Below are 21,665 nucleotides of genomic sequence, written 5' to 3'. Positions count from 1 at the left end.
AAATCATCAATAAAATCTGGATTGGGAGTTTGCAACATATTGGATGCAATAATGTGGTTCGTATGCTATCGTCTACTGTTCAGGGCGGAAAACAGATGAGAGAGGCTTTGGTCAGAGTTTTAATATATGTTTTTCAAGTGAATGCATTATGCTTCCGTAATGGAAGATGTGCTAGAGAGCCTTGAAGACCAAGACCACACCCAGGGAATGCAGAATGCAGTGATCTTTATCTGAGTTAAGCGTTGTTCCTGCCAAATACAACATTCACATCAAACAGAAAACATAATGCAAATATTCTTTATTCACAGTGTTCTTCAGTATTTTCATCTTCCGTATTGTTCCTTCTTTTATAACACTTGCTTTGGTGCTTCCTTTTTCAATCTGCTCTAAACATTAACACTGGATTTAGATGGTAAGTGACCTCATTTATACTGCATTAGAGTCGATAGTTTCTAGAGTATATGCTCAAGGAATACTTGAATTACTTTTGAAAATCAACTTCAATAAATCAATTAACTTGGTTCACATAACCAGTCTGTAAATCTCGGCAATGGACTCTGGCTACATCTACTTTATTTCATCACACAACTAACAATGTCTACTCATGATCAGAATAATGATTAGGCTATATCTTAACTACACATTTCTTATCACATTTACAAAGCGACATGAACAAAGTAAAGATATGATAAAGCGCCGTGACAGATGAAATGATAAGTATGGTATAATCCTGTCTAAGTATAGTATACTTTGAGTTTAATATAATTACAGCATCATTTAGGTGTATGGTGTCTAGAGTTTACTGTCTGATAAAGACCACTATATTTTGGTCTCATGGGATACAAAGTATGGCTTATTAGGTCTAATTACCATAACCAAAAGGGTGATGTGAGTATAGTCATCATTTGTATTTCATTTGCTTGTATTTCCTTATCAAGGAAGTGTTCCTGCAGGAAGAGAGCGACTTCCAGCAGGTCAGACTGGGCTTTACATCTGAAAAATCCATCGACTTGAGATTAGTGTTGTCATACTAATATTAATGCCATCCACATTAAGTAACATTCATATTCCCCAGTGTCTCATACCGAGAATGAAAAAACACAGATATAATGCGATGATTGATAACTATACCTAACTTTTCTTTCTATTACAAGTCCCAGATCCAGTAATTTATTAAAAGTGTTCACGCTCCAAAGAGCAGCTTTCAGTAACGTCAAAATCAAACAACCTCATCATTTAAGGCTTTCACTTATGAACACAGTAGTCATCAAACGGAAGATTTTTTTTTAATCTTAAGAATATTGATAATTCATGACAGTATGTGCCATAAGTGAGCCGAGTTCTCTCACTTTACAGAGACTGTATGTGTTTGTTAATTAGCTCCCTGTCTGCTGGGTGTGTTTTGTGCTTTAAGCTGTTTGGACGGACGCCGTGGTCCTTGTTTCCTGGTGTGGGTGTGACAGTGGCTTTGGGGCCAGGCTGGGGGGCAGTACGTGGACTCCTTTACGGGACAGGAGGCCAATCTCTAACCTGGATACACACAGACATCTATAAATGTCTGTGTATATATATATATATATATATATATATATATATATATATATATATATATATATATATATATATATTTATTATGTCATTAAAGTTTGTAAAATGTATTCCAGACTGATGTCCTTGTGTGCTGTGCTGTGATTCGTCGAGGTGGTTCGGGGCCAAGAGTTTGAAATGTCCTAATGATCACTGATCAGGAGCGTTGCACACAGCCTAGATTAAAAAAACATTTCGTAAGATCTGGTTTGACTTAAATGCTATTTCAAACCATGGTGACCACGAACCCATGCCTTGTGTCCCTACAGAGCAGAAACTGCCAATGCTGTTTTGCCAATAGTTAAGATATTGTGCACAAGCTGACTTTCTGAAGTAAAAATCCCATTGATTTTCTCCATAAGGATTTAGAATATCAGTCATAATGTCTAAACCATCCGAGGCAGACTGACCCCGAGCTACGTGGTTGTGAAACGAAGGTTTCTGCTCCTGTAGAAGCTAGAAGTCCGTATGAAATCAACCTTGTTTTAAGAAAAACATGTTTTATCCACGATTTAATGGAGAAAAACTACACTACCCACAATCCTAAGCGTAACAGCAACGTCTCTGATTGGTCCAACTCGCTGTTACCATAGAAACGTTTACCGGACCCTTGAAACCGCGAACGGCTAGAGCGAGCTTCTACCATTGAGGTCTATGGTAGTTTCTGTACACGGTCTTGTACCTTTGCCTTTTTTTTTTTTGCCGTTTTGCGCCGAATCAAATGTGTTACGCTCACTATTCATCTCGTAGCTTCTTGGCTCGGTTCCGGACTTAAATCTCTTTATATAAGCAATTTTCGAAACGTCAATGAAACAATTGAATGGGGAAAAAACACTTCTGGAGACAGAGCCGGAAAAAACAGTGGGCGGTCACTGTTGAGCTCTATATGTTTTTGTAATAGCGGCTACAGCTGATATACTGTACAGTGGGTTGTGATAGGCAAGGGTCTCATTTCCTTTTCATGTGCATGTTTTAACAAGTGCCTTTGCTGTTTTTTGTTTTACTGATCATGATTCTTTAGTTTGCAGTGTTTTAAGGTTTTAGACCACTTGTGTGAGGTACCGCTCCAGTTTTAATGTGACTGTACACTGTTTTACTAGAAATATGCGTGGAAACCCGTTGCCTTAAACCGTTTAAGTTTTTACACAAGGTGAAACTTAAAGCAACACTAGAGAACTTTTCCCTCTTCGGTCCCCCTACAGGTTGTCTCACTGGAACTACAGCTCGTGCTAGGGTAGCGCTAGCTGTAGTTCCAATGAGACAAGGCTGTAGTTACTTCTACTGGCTTTTTTTACTCCAAGTTTGGCTTGGTTTAGCTTTTTTCAAAGTTTTTGTCGCTGTTTTTGAAGATTGTCACCTTTTTTTTTGAAGGTTTTTGTCGCTTGTTTTGACCTATTCTTGCCTTTCTTCCTGCTTTTTTCTACTGTCTTTTTTTCTTCAAAGTTTTTGTCTCTTTTTTTTTCCTGCTTTTTTGTTAAGTGTTGTTTAAGTTTGTGTCACTCGAAGTCTGACGCTTATTTGAATTTTTTGTCACTTTTGTCGCCCGTAGTGTTTGTTGCCCTTCCTTCTTTCTACTGCGTTTTTTTTTTCTAAGTTTTTGTTACTATTTTCGACCTATGTCGGGGTTTTTTTTTTTTTGTCGCCTTTTTCCATCAGCATTTCAATGTTTGTCTCTGTCATGGTGCAACAATAAATGTAGATAAACATGAACACTGAATCAACCATAGAAAACTAAAACCCAGATAACATAAAAGCACAACCAAAACATTAACAGAACGTCATTAAAACACACTTTACCGTTCAGAAACGTATATTTTTTTCAGTTCAAATGACTCCGCCCCTTCCATACAGAAAAACATCCTTAGTTATCTCCATTAATATTAACATGTCTCTGGTTAGCTCTACTTAATATGCTCTGTGCACTGCATACGTAAGCTGATTATTACAAACAACTAATGTGATTTGGTAATGAATATGGTTCTTATCAAAACATGAAAGAAAAAGTAGTGACCACTAAAAAGTGTAATTACAACTAAATCTGGGTTCACGGTGTATATAGTCCAGGACGTAGGTCAATGCAAAGTGTAGTGTCTCGGGTGCTGAAGAGTCAGTGGAGGTCTGGACAGGGGCGGGTCTAGATGGGGGGCCTGGGGGAGGATCCTTTGGAACAGTCAAACTTTATAAAGGCAACTAAATAGGCAGGTGTACTCTCAGCAATGTCCTAACTCTGGCTTTGTATATATAACCACGGAACCATGCAGGTGTGTGCCCTGCGACAACAAATTGCACAGAATTTACTTCTACGGCAACCATACTAACCCTGAGGTGGGGTCAACAGATACATCTTAACAGAACAAAACATAACCTTAACTTACCTTCGCACCAACCACCAACTAGGTTTATTTGCAAATGCTGTTATATGTTACGCTTAAAACACCATGGAGACATCAGTGCCCCATGTAACTGTTGTTGGTTATTTTACGTTACCAAACTGTTATACAGTGTTATAAAAGAAGGAACATTATGGAAGATGGAAACACTGAGGAACAGTGTAAAGATAGAACATTTGCACGTTTTCTGATTTTAATTTTGTATTTGGCAGGAACAGCGCTAAACAAATACTGCAGCAGATGACTATCCTGGAGACTGTCGAAGCCACACCCATCCAAAATACTCACAACAACAGAAACCAACTAACCAACTTGTTTGGTTTGAGGACATTTTTTATTCGTTTATTTAACGGCACATAAAAAAGAACTTTGGATCCTTGCAATTTTGAGGCCAGTTTAGAAGTAGAAGCATATTGAGCTCACTGTAGAGCACCTGTTGCTTTATTTCTGTTCTGTTTCCTAGTATCTGAAAACGTGATATGTGTTACCTTTGTTGAAGTTTGAAGCACTTTTATTGAAAGTGTATTGCACTTTATTTTTATACGGTTCTATGAAGAAAAAAAATCTCCCCAGCCCATCACATCACCAGTTAATGCTTCCATGATGACTATCCAAATGTTTGCCTTAAAACTCCCTGAAACCCGAGCCATTGTTGAGTGTTTTTTTGCTCCTGTCTAATTATTTCTCAATGTGAGCTCATTTTTCACTCTTTTTGCAAGTTTTGCATTTCAAATTAACAAGCACAACCATGGCCAGAAGTAGGAATAACTCCTAAATGTCTTTTGAGCAGTATAACAAAGTTATAATGGCATAAACACAACAAAAAGGAAAAACGTAAGTTACATTTATTTGATAATTTATTTAAAAAAAAAGAAGGAAAAACTGCTGAAACAGATAAGAACCCATTTCCCGAAGGGAACAGACGTATACAATACAGGGAAAAAAAAGATCGAAGTTAACACCAGTGGTGGAATGTAACAGCTTCAGTTACTAGTTCTGCATTGAGTACTTTTACTTTTAATACTTAAAGGGATACTTCACCGATTTATCATTAAGCTTTGTCTCAGTAGAAACCCGGTAGTATTTTTGAATGACCGTGCTTCCCTCCCTCACGTCCGGGGCCGCAGGTCCGGTGTTACGCTGAAGCTAGCATAGCACACAAGCCACCTCTATCGAGCCTGTATCTCTCCAATGCCAGATCCCTGGTGCATAAAACGGACGACTTGGAATTACAACTCGCTGGAAATCGCTATGTTCGTGACTGCTGTGTTTTGATTTTCACTGAAACCTGGCTTCAGCCGGGGATACCCGATACAGATCTAATCTAATCTAATTTACTGAGTTGTTGATATTAAGACCAGTCCTACAGGGGGAGGGGATCAGGCCGTGAGTGCAGAGACAGCTCTGCGTTAGTGGTATTTACGACAGTAACGTTAAATACAAGTACTCCACAGCGACTCTAGGGGTAGCTGTTTGACAAAAAACAGAAACTGCATAGTATGCCTTGAAGTAAAGGATCTGAATACTTCTTCTACCACTGTTCACCACTAGGCTGCGCTGTGTTTTGGAGCTGTTCTCAGTCAGTTTGGATGAATTTTCATCACGTGGCTGTGCGTAGCAGTAAACAAACATGGCTGCCATACGCATATGTATGAGACCTATAGTTGGCTTCTTGAGGCTGCTTGAGGTTTATCTGAAACCAAGAAAGGAGATCACATGAGAGCTGAAGATCTTTGCCCAAACCCGACGGGACCCGACGGGTTCGGTCGGGTTCGGTCTTAATTTCTATCATTTTACACGGGCTCGGGCCGGGCTCGGGCCGGCGCTCCGGGTTGCGCGGTAAATGAGCGGTCAGGTGATGCGTTTCGATTAGCGCGAAAATGGATGCTGAGGAGGTGAAACGGAGGCTGGCCTCTGGAGGACTTATTTTATTTCTTTGTTCCAACTTCCAAGTGGCCTATAGCCTACGTTAGTCATGAATAAATTATGCTAAAAAATGTATAAATGACTCATTCTTGACTAAAGGCAAAAGAGCCTTGCACACATTTGAATAATGTCGGGCTGTAAACGGGTTCGGGCTTTTAAAAAGCTGTCAATCAAAATGTACTTGTCGGGCTCGGGCCTCGATTACAGCTCTACCTTTAGCATCCCTGAATTTGTTTACTGTTTCTTTTCAAGATTTTTAAATTGTATAACTGAAGTCAAAATCGAACACCCTCATCACTTAAGGCTTTTAATTATGAATTAACACAGTAGTCACCAAACTGAAGTATTTTTGTATCTAATAATTCATGACTAAGTGCTATTAGTGAGCCGAGTTCTCTCACTTTACAGAGACTGTATGTGTTTGTTAATTAGCTCCCTGTCTGCTGGGTGTGTTTTGTGCTTTTAGCGGTTTGGACGGACGCCGTGGTCCTTGTTTCCTGGTGTGGGTGTGACCTGTGGGGGTGGGCACGGGGGCGAGCAGGGGCTTTGGGGCCTGGCTGGGGGGCAGCACGTGGACTCCTTTACGGGACAGGAGGCCAATCTCTCTCCTGAGGGCCTCAGCCTGCTGCGCTTGTATTTTCACCAGGCCCTGGAGCCTCCGGATCTCCTCCTGGTCCGCACGTCTCCTGTAATCCTGGAACTGTCTGCCCTGGATACACACAAACAGACATCTAGAAAGGTATGCAGTATACAGATGGAAACACACACATTTAGGTTCATACACCTCAGTATTCACAAATGCTACTTCACTCAGTTGTGTGCACATGAATAAAAGGGAAGCAGGCTAAAGTGCTGACATCCTATCATGTTTTAACACATCGTTGCCATACGTAGAGATTTACTCCTCGACGCAGCAGGCCCGGGTTTGACTCCGACCTGCGGCCCTTTGCTGCATGTCATTCCCCCCTCTCTCTCCCCTTTCATTTCTTCAGCTGTCCTGTCAATAAAGGCCTAAAAATGCCCAAAAAATAATCTTTAAAAAAATAAATAAATAAATATCGTTGCTGCTGGGTAAAAAAAAAAAAACGTTGTTTTTCAGGGAATGAAAAAAGGCAAATTTAAAGATAATTTTTTTGGGGGGCTTCTCCCTTTATTATATAGGCAGGAAAGGGGGAGAGAGATGCGGGATGACACGCAGCAAAGGGCGGCAGGTCGGATTCGAACCCGCGTCGCTGCAAAGGACTCAGCCCGAAAAAAAGGCAAATTTCAAAAACATTTTATTGAGCTATTTACCTCGGATGAAGTCAGATGAAATCGCCTTGTCACTGTTTACATACTTGTGTCATGTGAAAGGTGAGAATTCTCTCCAGCCCTGCAGCTCTGCAGAGCCTTTAAGCTTTCTTTGGTTTTACGGCACATTTTTTAATTGGTTCAGTCCCAGAATTGTCTTTAACCTCAACCAACAGAAGGCAGCGTAAAAGCACTGTACACTAACTGCTCAGCACCAAACAGCAGACACAGACACAGTTAGAGAAAAGCTGGTAAGGAAAATTGAACATTTTAGCAGCTAAGGAGCCAGACATTTCCTCATGAGTTGGTGGAGATCAAACTAGAGTTAGAAGGAAAAACTTGTGCTCACAGTTATCAGATGGACACAAACACTACTCACATGGATGCTAATGTTGTTTCTGCTGGATGTGTAAATGGGTTTGCAATAACAACTTAATAAGGTGATGTGTCTGAGTGTGTCTGTTGCAGTAGTTTGTCTACCCCATAGAGGCTAAATAATCCATTGTCGCCCTCTGCAGGTAACTGAGATTCTGTGTGAACAGAGGTTTAGCCCTGCTGCTTATCTGAATCAGATTAAAAAAAAGATACCCATCTACCAACCTGGACCCTATTTTTCCATGTTTTTGTGTCTAAGTGACTAATGGGAACAACATTTCTTTTAAATTAACAAGCTGCAATGTAACATTATTGGGCAAATGCACACCTTCAATTTACGTCTACTACATTTTTTTTTGCCACTGACATTATGGAAAGGATCCCTACAGAGATAGGTAGATAGATAAAGAGTAAGATCTTTTTTGTTTAACCAGAAACCGAAATCGCCAAACTCACCAGACTCCATGTAAATAAGCAATACTTTTTGCGTGTATCGAGGCAGCATATTTCCACAAGTAAATGGGTGTATTAAGGGTTTATTTCAACCAAACCAGAATGGTGATTGTTGGAACAGTGGAGAGACGAACCAAGACGGCTTTTGATGGTTTTATTTGGTTTTTTTTCAACTTTAAATTAAGTGTGTTTTAGGCTGATAAAATTACCGTTTATTTACATGGAGTCTGGTGAGTTTGGCGACAGTGATTTTGGGGATGTTTCATGTTCAACAAAAAGGATCTCACTCTTTAACAGAAAGCATAACCTCTGTAGGAAACCTTTCCATAATGTTGTCAGACACTTTGAATAATAATCTGAGCATGTCAGTGGTAAAAACAGCACTTTTAGTGGATGGAAATTAAAACGTGCGCAATTGCCATACAACATAACATTGCAGCTTGTTTCGCCGCTGTCGACAGCAGCACAACAACATGGGAAAATAGGGTCCAGTTCGAAAAACACTGAAGTTTCCTTTTAATGTGGATCCCAGCTTTGATCAATATTACATGTAAAATGTAATTGATGCACAGACATTACCATTTTCTTTTGCCTAGCGTTGAGCTTATGCTCCAGTTCCTTTTTCTGGTCGAAGAGGGTCGTCATGCGGCGGAGACGCTCTGTGTTACACCTGGTCACCTCCATCAGAGCCTGGCGCGCCTCTTCCACCTTCGCCTGAATATCTCACACACACACACACACACACACACACACACACACACACACACACCAATAATCGTAATGACTTTTGAGGTTTACAGGGGATCAGAACAAAACAAGGCAGATATACAGATATCCCACACATGTAACGCCAAAGCGCACACAGATTTGCAAACACACACACACACACACACACACACAGGTCAGCGTACATCCCACTGTTTGATTTCCTTGGCGTACGCAGCTTCACGGAGGAGTTTTTCCTGCTTGAGCTCCTCCATGGTCCTGTTCCCTGACAGCGTCTGCAGAGCCTCCAGATCTACCGGCCTCCCGAACTTCATCATCATCTGCTCGTTGCACTGCTTCTCCAGCACTACAGCAACACACAGATCAGTATCTAAGAATGTTACCTCCTGGCAATAATCATTCCTGGGGCATTTGAACTTTTACTCTCTCTTCAACTCTCTTTTTACCTGTTTAAAGTCCCACTCAGTCTCACAATTGCAACCTATTCGGAACTCAGCAGCCAGATTAGTATATTAACTAAGTCTAGGAGGTTCTTTCATATAACTCCAATTTTAGCATCACTGCACTGGTTTATTTATTTATTTCAGGTTTTACTTTACTTTACTTTTAATACTTTAAGTACATTTACCAGATGATAATTACATACTTTTACTTAAGTAACATTTTTGATGCAGGACTTTTACTTATAACAGAGTATTTTTGCAATGTGGTATAAGTACTTTTTAAAAAAAGATTTCTTTAATGGCATTTTAGGCCTTTATTAGATAGGACAGCTTTAGACATGAGAGAGAGAGTGGGAGCGACATGAAGCAAAGGGCCACAGGCCGGAATCAAACCGCCGACCACTGCCTCGAGGACTAAGCCTCTGTACACGGACGCACGCTCTACCAGGTGAGCGTGCCCTGGCGCCCTGGTATAAGTACTTTTACTTGAGTAAAGGATCTGAATACTTCTTCCACCACTGCTTTAATTCCATTCCATCGCAACACTGCGTATTTCCTCATTTTGCTACTTTTTATTTGAACTTCACTGCATAGGCGGCACCAGGGAGGGGCTAGGGGGGTGCTGTAGCTACCCCTAGGATTGCCATAGCACCCCCTTAGCACCCCCAAGAAATTGCTGTGGTTGATTTATAAATCAATAAAAAATCGTTAATGTTTAAATAGTATAATTTATATTTGAAAAATGAATAAATACATTAATAAAACAAACAAACCTAAAATATTTTTAGGTTAAAAAACACAGGTGATCGTATTCGGCCAAAGGGTGCAGCACAGATTGAACTTTAGAGCCCAGAAAACACATTTGCCGTCAGTGGCTTATTTTGATATATTAAGTCACTACAGATATGACTACGTTATATTGACCATACGTACAAGTGTGAAAACTCTGTGAGGATACATGCGCGTGTGTGTTTATGTGTGTGCTTGGCCATGGGGGGTGTATTTGGCCTGCTGCATTCATCTTCTGAGCCACTGTATGAGAGCTGCAGTAATGATTGTTTGAACCCGGCTTGTTGGCTGGTATTTGAAATATGTTTGGTGGGCTAATCAGAGTTCTATGGTGCCGTTTTATCGGCAACTTTAAATCAATCTCTCTCGTTCGCTCGCTTAGTAAACCGCGGCGGAGGTGGGTAGGCATCTGCGTGTGTGTGTGTGTCTGAAACATCCAGCAACCCTAAAGCACCAGCAAAAGAACATCTCTGGCACCGCCACTGCTTCACTGGCATTGCGTATTTACATTATGCTGAATTTGTATTATCATTTTAGTATTTTTAGATGCATTTTGCATACATGTTTCTTTTATTGACATTCTGTCTTGCACTGTCACAATTGCTGCTTGAAATGTGTGCTCTCATGTTCTAATTTTTGTATGTCATGGGATGGAGGGGAGTTTATATGGGTTTCTGAGTCCTAATAAATATCCTGTAAATATTTTTAATCTGGAAAGCACTTTGTGCTTAATGCTTGAAAATTGCTATATAAATAAAATGATTATTATTATTATATAATTAATTTCACACGTATCTAACATATCGTCAGAGCTTTCAGCTTAAGCTGGACGGGAGCTGGAGTTGTTCTAGGCCCAGGTTTTGGCCTGTGTGGGTCTTACCCTGGATTTGGGCATCCATGTCCTTGCGGTCATGGATGAGCCTGACGTGCTGCTGGCGGGCCTGAATGTACAGATCTCTCTGATGGCTCTTCTCCGCCTGCAGCTGCCTGATGCGCTCCCGCAGCCTGTTCAGCTCCTTCATGTCCAGCACCAACGCCGGGCTCAGGTCACACGGCACCGAGCCGTCAGTGATGAACTCAATCTGGTGAACCAATGGAGAGGGTGGAAGGAAGACTATTCGCAGGAGAAGATCAAATGAGAGCATTTACCGTGCATGAGTGACGTCAAACTCCTCTAGTACCTGATAACCCTTGTGTTGTCGTTGGGTCAAATTTGACCCGTTTTAAAAATGTCTATATCAGAAATGTGAGTTTCTTGTTAACGACCTAATTTTCATTGCCCAAAAATAACACGGATGATTCCATGCAACGTGCGTCACAAGTACAACAAACGATCGGATCTCTACTCTCATTGAATTTTGGGTGTTTTATTCAGTTTTTTTAGCATTTGAAAAAAAAAAATTGAAATGTTTTGAAACTGTGTCCCAAATGAACATATACCCGTCCTTTAATATTAGTCTAAATAATTCATAATGTCTGCTTTTTTAACTAAAAAAATAGGTATAATTTCCAGTTTCCAGTTTAAGTTTATTGACCATGAATTCCAAAAATAAGTGTAAACAACTAGTAATAAGTTGGTTAGTGGTGTATATACATGGTAGTGAAAAGAAGCGCTAAACGGCCAAAAAAGCGTCAAAAACATTCAAAAAAGAGACAAAAACGTCAGAAAAAGTGTTGATTTTCACCTGGGGGGACGACAAGCAGTACATAACTCTGCCATAATGATAATGGACTTTTTATTTTCAAATTCAAGCAATAGAGCTTGAATTAATTGCAATAGAGCTGCGAAACGAACAACAGAAAATTAATTGCCAACTATTTTGATAATCACTTAATTGTTAAAATCATTTTTAAAACAGAAATGCCAAAAAAAAAGACTATTTCCAGCTCCTCAGCTGTTTATATTTGTAGATTTTCTTAGTCCTCTATGTATTATGTACTATCTATGTACTATTTGATTATGTCAAACTGGGCATATGGAAATTGCAATGGGGCATTTTTTTCAACTATTTTATGGACCAAACAATTATTTCGTTAAAAACGAGAAAATATGAATCAAAAGTGAAACTAATTGTCAGTTGCAGTTCCAAATTGGAAAGTGGACTTTTATTTAGAATGTTTGTTCTGATTTTAGCTCATTGAATGAAATCAAATGTTCTTCCTTATGGTCAATTTCATAATGGCAGAATTCTTCCAGGCCTCTTAATTGAAATGCTGGGTATTGGGCACCAATCAGAGAAGACAATTCCACCGCTCTGGTTTCTGGCCAGGGTTGCCATGTCTACCTAATATTAGCAAACGTGGGGTTGTTTTGCTTGGGATATGCCCGAAAGTAAAAGGTAGGGTGGTATGGTTGCAGGTTAGGCATCATTTTTACCTGTCAATTTAACATGCTTTCTTTGGGCTTGTACTTTGTCTGGCTCATGCACAGGACCACCTCCAATGAAATACAGTGGCTGTTAATGAATGGCTGTTACCGAAATATAATGGTTAAGGCAGTTGGTTCAACAAGATGCACACTGTGCGAGAGGTTTTAAATGTTCTTGATGATTATAATAATATAAGCAAGCTAAATATTTCATGTTTATCTTGGTCATACTGCACTGCCAACCCATCAAAGTTACCAAAAATGTGCTTACAAATTTGTTGACTAGAACTTGTTGTTTTGTCACCAGTCAACCTCCACAGTTTTGGTCTGTTTACCTGATGCTAGTCTCGCATTGCCAGGCCTTCCTCCACAGCGCTGTTAAGGAGGGTCTGGCTAGTCCACACAGCATTCCGGGATGGGAGAGAAACTGTGGTTTATTTGCATTTCTTTAAACCAATCACAATCGTCATGGCGCACAGAGCCACGGTGTCTCTGCAAAATAGCCTCGGGAAGGAACTTGTTTTGGTGGAACGTGTGTACGTTCAAAGGTTGTTTTAGTCGTGCAACAGAAAACTCAGATTGGACAGATAGTCTAGCTAGCTGTCTGGATTTACCCTGCAGAGATCTGAGGAGCAGTTAACCACAGTCCTCGTAAATCCACCGGAGTTTAGAATTCCAACTCAAAGAAAGCGGAAGGTAACGGACATCTGGCTGAAAGAGATGCATCCGGCGGAATTTACGGCAGAAAACGGAGCAATCCCCGAAGTGGAACGTCGTGCATGTAGACTAACCTGATGCAGTCTAATAGGAACCACCACATCCAGTTCATTCATTTTCTGCTGTTTCTCCCTGTTCACCAACTCCAAGTCGTCCTCTGCTGCCTTCCGACTGCTCTTCACCAACTTCTCCTGCAGAGGCGAGCAGAAACACACACGCACACACACCAGGATGTGAGTGACAAAAACAGCACACGACAACAGGAAAACAAGTCAGATTAGATGAGGCGAAAGATGCAGAAAACAAAAGCAGAGTGTGACCTTCTTGACGAGGGTGTCACACTCTCTCTTCAGAGCTTCAGCACTCTTCTTCTCCTCCACTAGCAGTTCCTCCAGGTCCAGCCGACGCTCACGCAGCTGCACTGTGTTCTCAAACAACTCTGGCTCACAGCCTGACACACACACACACACGCACACACACACAGTTAGAGTCGAAGCCTGTTAAACTTAAAGCACAGTGAACATCCAGTCTGTCCAGGTCCAAATTATATTCAGTCTATTCAAATAGCAATTTACCCTCTGCCCCGAAAGCTAGCGTAACCACCGTTTTGCGGTAGCTTGTTTCAAGCTAGAGACACATTCCATTAGCATGAAAACATGTCCCAGAGAACGTTCGACCTGTAAAAAACGTCCACCAATCACTGCCTTGTACCCGCTTGGAATGAACCAATGAAATGCCTCCTTGCCCCAGTGCGTGTACTCTACCCCTCCCGTGTACGAGCCTGAGCTCAATGCGCGTCGTCGCTGCAGGAGTTACTGCAAGTCTACTGGAGAATGGAGGAAAAAAACTAAATAAAAGTAACCACTGCAGGGGCGACCTCTAGCTCACCCAGTGAGAGCGTGCGCCCCCGTGTAGGCCGAGTCCTCTGCAGCGGCCCGGGGTTCGAGTCCAACACCTTTGCTGCGTGTCATCCTCCATCACTCTCCCACCTTTCCCGTCTATCCACTGTCACTTTCAAATAAAGGGATAAGCCCCAAAAAAATTTAACCACTGCGTCTTGATGGTTGACGTCTTCCTGTTGGACAGGTACGGGGGTGTATTTGCAGGTCTGTGTGTGGGCGGAGCCTCAAGGTCAATGGGAGGGGTTAGACGAAGACCCGAGGAGATGCTACTACCAACTCTAGCTAGCTTTTCAACATTACCAACCCTGCCATGGAAGTTTCGGGCAAAAGAAGCCTTTCTTCAGGTTGAGAAAAACACGTTGAAGAAGGGAGTTTTGCCCAAAACATTTACGTTCCAATAAAAAGTATTACTTGAAGAGCTGTCCAAATTAAAAAAAATTCCCAGCACAAGACTGACCTGGAGGGCAAACATTGTTGTCCAGAGCAGCTCCTCCCTCCTCTGTGCTGTCATAGTCATCATCATCATCCCATTCATCGTCTTCATCAGAGTCTTCGTCGCTGTCCTCCTCTTCTTCTGCAAACACACATTTAGATAATAAAGGAGACATTGATATACGCCCGCCACAGCATCACACAATCACACTTCCTGTCCCGCTCACCGCCACCTTCCGTCTGCTCCTTCTTCTTAACACGTTTGATCTTCTTCTTGAAGACTTTGGTCAGAAAGTCTTCAAACTTGTTTTCTTCGCCCAGCGAAGCGTGGAAGGCGGCGATCAGAGCCTTCTCTCTCTCCTGTAGCTTGGCGATGTCTCCCCGCTTCAGTTCCAGTTGTTCGTTATACTCCTCCAGCTTAGACTGTGAGGAGAGAAAGGGGATGAGGAACGAGTGAGCACAGAAAGGATCTGTAACGATAACGATACCATACGATACAATACCATACAATACAATATGATGATACGATAGGATACAATATATATGATACGATGCGATACAATATATGATACAATATATGATACAATATATGATATGATACGATACAATATATGATACGATACAATATATGATATGATACGATACATGATATGATACAATATATGATATGATACGATACATGATATGATACAATATATGATACGATACAATATATGATATGATACGATACATGATATGATACAATATATGATATGATACGATACAATATATGATACGATACAATATGATATGATACGATACAATATATGATATGATACAATATATTATATAATATGATACGATACAATATATGATATGATACGATACGATACAATAAAACATATGATACGATACAACTTTATTGTCAGCCAGGGCTGACATTCTTTTTGGATGCCTGGGTAGCTCATATAAAAAAGAGGACATAGACATACATACAGACATACATAAGATGAATAACACCAAAAAACATACATGAAACATTACCACAAATGACATAAACACCCAAGTAAGGAAACAAAGCATACATCCTGGACAAGAAACCAAGCATTTTTCATCATTCATCCAATATTACATAAACACAGATTACTCAACTGGGAAAACATGGTCAAATATTCAAATCTATGTCTTCTCTATGAAATTATTCACGGTTTATCATCCCCTCCTCTCCACTAGTTTGTCAACATTCGAACAGCTGATCACAGCAGAACCAGAGGTGCAGCGAGGGGAGATTGTACCATTCCATTTAGGAAAAGTGTATTTGGACAAACTGCTTTTTCTGTTCGAGCAGCTACTGAGTGGAACCTCACCCCCATAACCATCAGAAATCTAAACACATATAGTACATTCATGATCCAGTTAAAGAAATGGCTCATTGATAATCAGAGCTGTCAACATTACCATTAACTTCTTGACCTGCTCATGTCTTCATGTCTTTGTCTGATGTTATTGGTCTGCTATGTTTCTATTGTACATTTTAGCTTAATAGTACTTTTTACTAAATGTATTGTAATTGTTATATTGTTATGTAAATATGTAATTTTACTTTCTTTTAGGGTGACTTTTACCATCTGTCTAGGGACTGCAGATGAAAAATAGCCTTCTGGCTAACTCTGGCATATTGACAGAAATGTTTATTAATATGCATTGTCCCTGTAATAAATAAATAAATAAATAAATAATAAAAAAAAATGACATGAACATACACACAGACAAGGTCTTGGAGACTGTAACCATGAATACATATTGCACTGGATTTAATGTAGCTGGTTTAACAATAGGATATATTGATGTATGAAAGAGTTTTCAGGTCTGATGCGTTTGAAAGAATGAACTCTAAAGCGTCCGTTTGAAGGCAGAAGCTGATATTCTCTGTGCAAAACATGTGAGGAGTCATTTGAAATATCTATGGCCAGTCTGAGCATACTATTATTGTGGGCTTCCTGAAATGTGCTACAGGTAGTCCTATAATCTTTGAACAAATTTGAATATGATCAAATAGCTGTTACTGGTGAGGTGAGGAAGGAAATCCCCTGCAGTGTTACTGTCGCTGCGTTTCATTAGCGTTTCAACATGCCCTCCTTCTGTTCGCCTCAGCCCTTGGTACGATGTAATAGCATACGTACGTCGCACGGAGGCCACTCACACGGAGAGCAGATGGGAAAGTGGGCGGGGGAGGAGCCGAGGATTGAAATGAAACGCACCTTCCTTTGTTCACTTTCAGCCCAAACTATACGGATCGACCGGGAGTTGTAGGCTTAGCGCTACCGCTTCAAGTGCGTTTTATTTCCATTATTATTCCCATCAATTATGGCAATCTATCCCCGTTTTTATGTTCATTCTATGTCTGCTTATTTCATGCAACTTCTTTATCGTAAAGCATTTCTTGTATGAAAGGCGCTGTACAAATATTGTTTATAAAAAAAGTATTATTACTGCTTTTTACACATCATATACCTGCAGCCTCTTTTAAATGAGGCTTGGTATTCAGCTGCATGAGTTTGTGATTTAGAAATGTTGTGGCCTGTATCATGATCATATTATTGCTTATATTTTGCAAAAACAGAATTTCTTCCATGCATTTACAGATAATGCTGGAAATAAAGAAATCACAAATACTATCTATCTAGTAGATTAAAAAGCATAAAGTCGATATTAACTGACATTAGTTTTATTACATTACAATAACTCTCTCCCACCGTGATGCTTTTCTCCTCCTTGATGCGTGCGCTGAGATTCTCCTGCAGCATGTCCTCCCTCCTCTCAAACTCCTTGAGGAGCAGCAGCTCCTGGTAGAGCGTCATCTGGCGGAGGTCGGCCATCTTCAGCTGCCAGTCCAGACGCAGCTTCTGGTGACGCAGCAGCAGCAGCTCGGCGTCAAACTGACACACCCAACTCTCCATCTGAAGATTACAAAAACACATCCACAGATTATGGGCCCTATCTTGCACCCGGCGCAGCGTAAAGCCCGACTCAAGTGTCTTTGTTAGTTGTTAGTTTCTCGTCCAGCGCCCGCGTCGTTTAAATAGCAAATGCACCTGCGCCCATCTTTGCGCCCATGGGCGTGCCGGTCTTACAGGGAGGTGTGTTCAGGTGCATTCTTGGCGTATTGCTATCTTGAGGCGGCGGAAAGTGATTGCGCCATTGACCAACAAAAACCTGGTCTAAAGTCAATAACGCAGCATTTCATTGTTATTTTAACAGCAAATTAGTAAAATGTGCCTAGGCTTATGCACGGCGCGCGCACACTGTGCTTGTTACACACACAGGGAAGCGCAGCAAAAGATTACAAATACAAATATTACGGTGCAAATCCGCCATCATAACAGCAATGCGCCAAGGTCCAAACGCGCCTGGCTTTTAAAGGGAATGGGAGATGACACTCTGATTGGTTTGTTGCATGTTACGCCCAAAACACACCTATGAATCAATGAAGACACTAAGTACAACCCTTCTGAACCACGCTCCCGGTGCACGGACCCTTTTTTCCGCCGTCAAACTAACAAAAGTAGATTTGGACACGCCCTAAACACACCTGCGCCATGCGCTTCACGCCGTGCGCTTAGATTGTTAAAATAGGGCCCATATATATGGTATAGTGTTAAAGCTTTAGTGCGTAACTTTTTGATATTAATGAACGTCCGTTACATTCAAGCCATTGCCAAATGAGTTGCTACAAAGCTAATTAAGACAATCAGCTCCACACAACTCTGTGTGTATTTCTCAGTCTGGTTATGTTCAGAAGATTGTGTCGTTCCGACGCCCAAGACAATTGTGACTGGTTCAAAGAAATGTCAATAAACCAGAGTACGTTTTTTTTCTCCCATCCCGGAATGCTGTGTGGACTAGCCAGACTTTCCTTTGCAGCTCTGTGGAGGAAGGTCTGGCTATGTGAGGCTACCTTTTATTTAATCACAGAGTCATCATTCAATGGAAGACAGACCTGCTCCAGCAGAGAGTCCTGCTCGTGCAGCAGTCTGATCTCCTCCTCCCTCCGGAGCTCCTTCTCCAGCTTGCTCAGCTTTGCTTCTTCCTTCGCTGTGGTTTCTTTTTCTTCTCTGGTTAAATATGAAGCTGACAGACCTGGAGTCTCTTCCTCTCCTCTCTCCTCTTCTTCTTCCTCTTTCCCGTCCTCTCCTTCCATCTCTTTCTCCAGCTGCTCCAATAAACTCGTGGCTCCCTCCTGCTCCTCTTGCTCCATGTTCTTGAACCTGTTTGAAAATTTAAAAAAAAAGTCAATATATATGTCTTTAAAAATATGCCATCAGCAGCTAATCAAAATATTCTGAGGTTCAAGTTCAGTATAAGAACACATTTTTACAGCTCCTTTTATTATTTTCTAAAATAAAATAAAACAGTAACAGTGCAGCAACACATATACAGTGATGGTAACAATCAGTGTGTTAACATGCGCAGTAGTGTTTTCCCTAGCTTTGTGGAAGACTTAGGTGCATGTATTTGCCGCGGGGTTTAGGCAAGAAAATGTTTTCTGAAAATTTGTAAATTTCCCCTATACATTTTTGTGTCTCTTTGTGGGATTTTGCGTCTCTTTTTCACATCATTTTGGACGTTATTATTACCATATCTGTGTCTAAAACTTTTGAAAAACTAGAGCACATAATAGCTAAATAACTCTCAAAAAGCTTAAAGCTTTAGTGCGCATGTTTCTTAATCCTCTGTGTCCTCATTGGCTTCTAGCAACTGCGTGGAGGAGGGGTGGGGCCACTGGGGGACCATAGACAGGTTGGGGGAACTCATATTAATGTTAAAAACCCTCATAAAGTGACATTATCATGCCATGGGACCTTTACATATGTGATCAGAGAGAGACACGCCACACTGGGAAAAGAAGAACAATAAACAATGGACAAATAGAGTCTTTAAACGCTTCAGATGTAAAGTTACTCGCTGTCAAAGTGACGCCAAAATCAATGGCAGTCAATGGAATGCTAACGGGAGGTGATGGCTTGTTAGCATCAAAATGGCGCCATAGGAGCTACGCGTTCCGAGGAGAAGCTTACCCCCTTGAGCCTGCTTTCCTTTACTTCCGGTCTCTTCTTCTCTACTACTTCTTCCTTATTTACAGATTATTTAGTTAGTAAGCTCTCTGGTTTTACGGAGAGTACCGCAACGAACAATGCGTTGAGCATAAACGCCTCTGTGCATGCTCGTAGCACGCGCGCCATCTACGGAGGCCCGCGTATGGTGTCGCGCTCGAGTACACCCGCCGCTTAACTCTACCTCCGGTACAGTAAATGGCGCTCTGCCAACGTATAATTTCTCCGAATAAGGCTTTTTCTTTCCGGTTGACCTTTGTCAAAATCACAACAAATTGGAAAGCGGGGAGAACATGGACGACTTTTTAGCGCTGTATATTTCATACATTTACTTTGCAGGTCATGGCGAAGTCCTCAGTGAGTTTAAACGTATAAAGCTTGTGTTCCTGCTGTTGTTTTTGCTGCCGTTGCTTCTAACTGTTCTCTTCTATTTCCGGGTTAAAAACCACTGCAGCGGAGTGGGGAGGGGCAGGTACTGTATAATCTATGGAGCGTGAGAAGACATGTAACCTAAGTTTACCCGGGCTAAGGTTTATACATGCACGAATACCACGGTTACTAAAGGAGATATCTAGGTCTGTTTATTCTCTTTGTCTGGGAAAGCCCACCCTAATAGCTTTTATCATCCAGAAAGACTAATTTTGTGTGTGTTAAAGGAATCCAAAAGCCTACATAAAAATAAAAGGTCTGCCAGATTTGTGCATTCATATACATCATTTTGGAAAAATGACCTTTGTTCCCTCAGAAGCCGATATCGCTCCAGGGTAGCGTGGCTGTACCGCAGCCTCTTCTCTGGGGTTTCCTCGGGCAGTATGGTGGGCAGGGTGGGTGGAGGGCGGTGATGAATGGCCGCCAGACGCTGCTGGACCTTCTGGACCTGCTGAGCCTGAGCGCGCAACTGAGACACCAGGCGAACCTTGGAGTCCCGCAAGGTTACGATCCGTCTATTCATCTCAGTCTGCTTCTCACGCATCTAGAGGGAAGGAGTCACGAAATGAATCTGCTATGCATGCAACCAACATTCTTTCAGTCATAAATGAATCTACTGAGTATTTGTATTAGTCTGTTAAAGGTGCAGTAAGCGATGCTGCTCAAAGATTGTCGATATTTGAACTCAACTGCCAAACAAATACAACACATAAGCTCCGCCCCCCAGATTCCCAGACATAACATGACAATAGTGTTTTGTGGCTTGTGCACTCCTTTCTGTTTGTTTTCCATTTACAGAGCCAGGGGTGTGTAGGAACACCAGATTCTTTGTCAGCGCACACAGAACTAGAGCGCTAGGTGACCGTGAGGAGATATTCACTGTATTTGACAAAAAGTGTATTATTGGATTAGCATCACTTACTGCACCTTTAATGCTTTCTGGAAGAAGTTCATGCTGTGAATGAGCTGAGTTGTGTGTGTGTGTGTGTGTGTGTGTGTTTGCGTGTGTGTGGGAGAGTACATTTTCCTCCAGGCCTATCAGCTGCGCTCTCTTCCTCTCAGCGTTCACCCTCTGGTGTTTCGGCACCGTGAAGTCTTTGGCTGACTTTAGTTTTAAGTCTCCAATGTTCTCTTTGGCTTCCTGGATGGCCTGCACATCCTGCGGATCCTCGCAGTTCTCGTCTGGCTTCTCTGCGTAACTGAGACACAACAATCCATCACAGTTCAGGTCAACGGCTCGTTTTTGCACCCGAGACCCCTAGTGGGTTACTCTGGCACTGCATTTTCTTTTTTTAAATGACAGTAAACAGACCATAAAACAAAATGGAGAATGCCATGTAAATCTAATTAGAGCCCAGAGGACTGAGGTGAGGTTGTTGGACATGACACTCACAGTTGGGCCCATTCCTTCTTCCTCTTCTCTATCTTGGCTCGAGCTTGTTCAGCTTTCTCTGCAGCCTTTCGGAGCCTCTCGACCTGCCGATCTGCCAGCTTTACCCCCGCTGGACGAGCCGGCAGGGGGCGCAGCACCTCCTCTTCTGGAGAAGACAAACAAGCGATAGGTTGAACATAGAGTCATACTCTGAAAGCCACTCCCACCGGAGAGGAAAACAACTCCCCGCTCTCCATTGACTTGTATTTACGGTTTCTTCAGGTTTGACCAAGTCAAATTTAAAGTGCTCATATTATGCTTTTTGGCTTTTTCCTTTTCCTTTATTGTGTTATATATCTTTTTGTGCACATTA

The 21,665-nt window shown here is 41.5% G+C and overlaps 1 protein-coding gene across 1 annotated transcript in view; it reads right to left on the bottom strand.

Annotated features, from left to right (window-relative positions):
* Positions 1-4,794: 4,794 nt before the first annotated feature.
* cfap44 (cilia and flagella associated protein 44) overlaps positions 4,795-21,665 on the bottom strand; it is a 41,120-nt gene continuing 24,249 nt past the window's right edge. Inside the window, 13 exon segments of the mRNA XM_078271989.1 lie at positions 4,795-6,612; positions 8,601-8,735; positions 8,933-9,093; positions 10,860-11,061; positions 13,139-13,255; positions 13,385-13,515; positions 14,424-14,537; positions 14,608-14,821; positions 17,134-17,337; positions 18,378-18,645; positions 20,223-20,464; positions 20,942-21,119; positions 21,314-21,458. Of these exon segments, the coding sequence (XP_078128115.1) occupies positions 6,328-6,612; positions 8,601-8,735; positions 8,933-9,093; positions 10,860-11,061; positions 13,139-13,255; positions 13,385-13,515; positions 14,424-14,537; positions 14,608-14,821; positions 17,134-17,337; positions 18,378-18,645; positions 20,223-20,464; positions 20,942-21,119; positions 21,314-21,458 (2,396 nt within the window). The 3' untranslated portion in view covers positions 4,795-6,327.

Source organism: Sander vitreus, chromosome 16 (genome assembly GCF_031162955.1).
Source record: "Sander vitreus isolate 19-12246 chromosome 16, sanVit1, whole genome shotgun sequence".
Lineage (NCBI taxonomy): Eukaryota > Metazoa > Chordata > Actinopteri > Perciformes > Percidae > Sander > Sander vitreus.
Note: the sequence above shows the minus strand (reverse complement) of the source record. Positions and strands in the feature narration are given on the sequence as shown.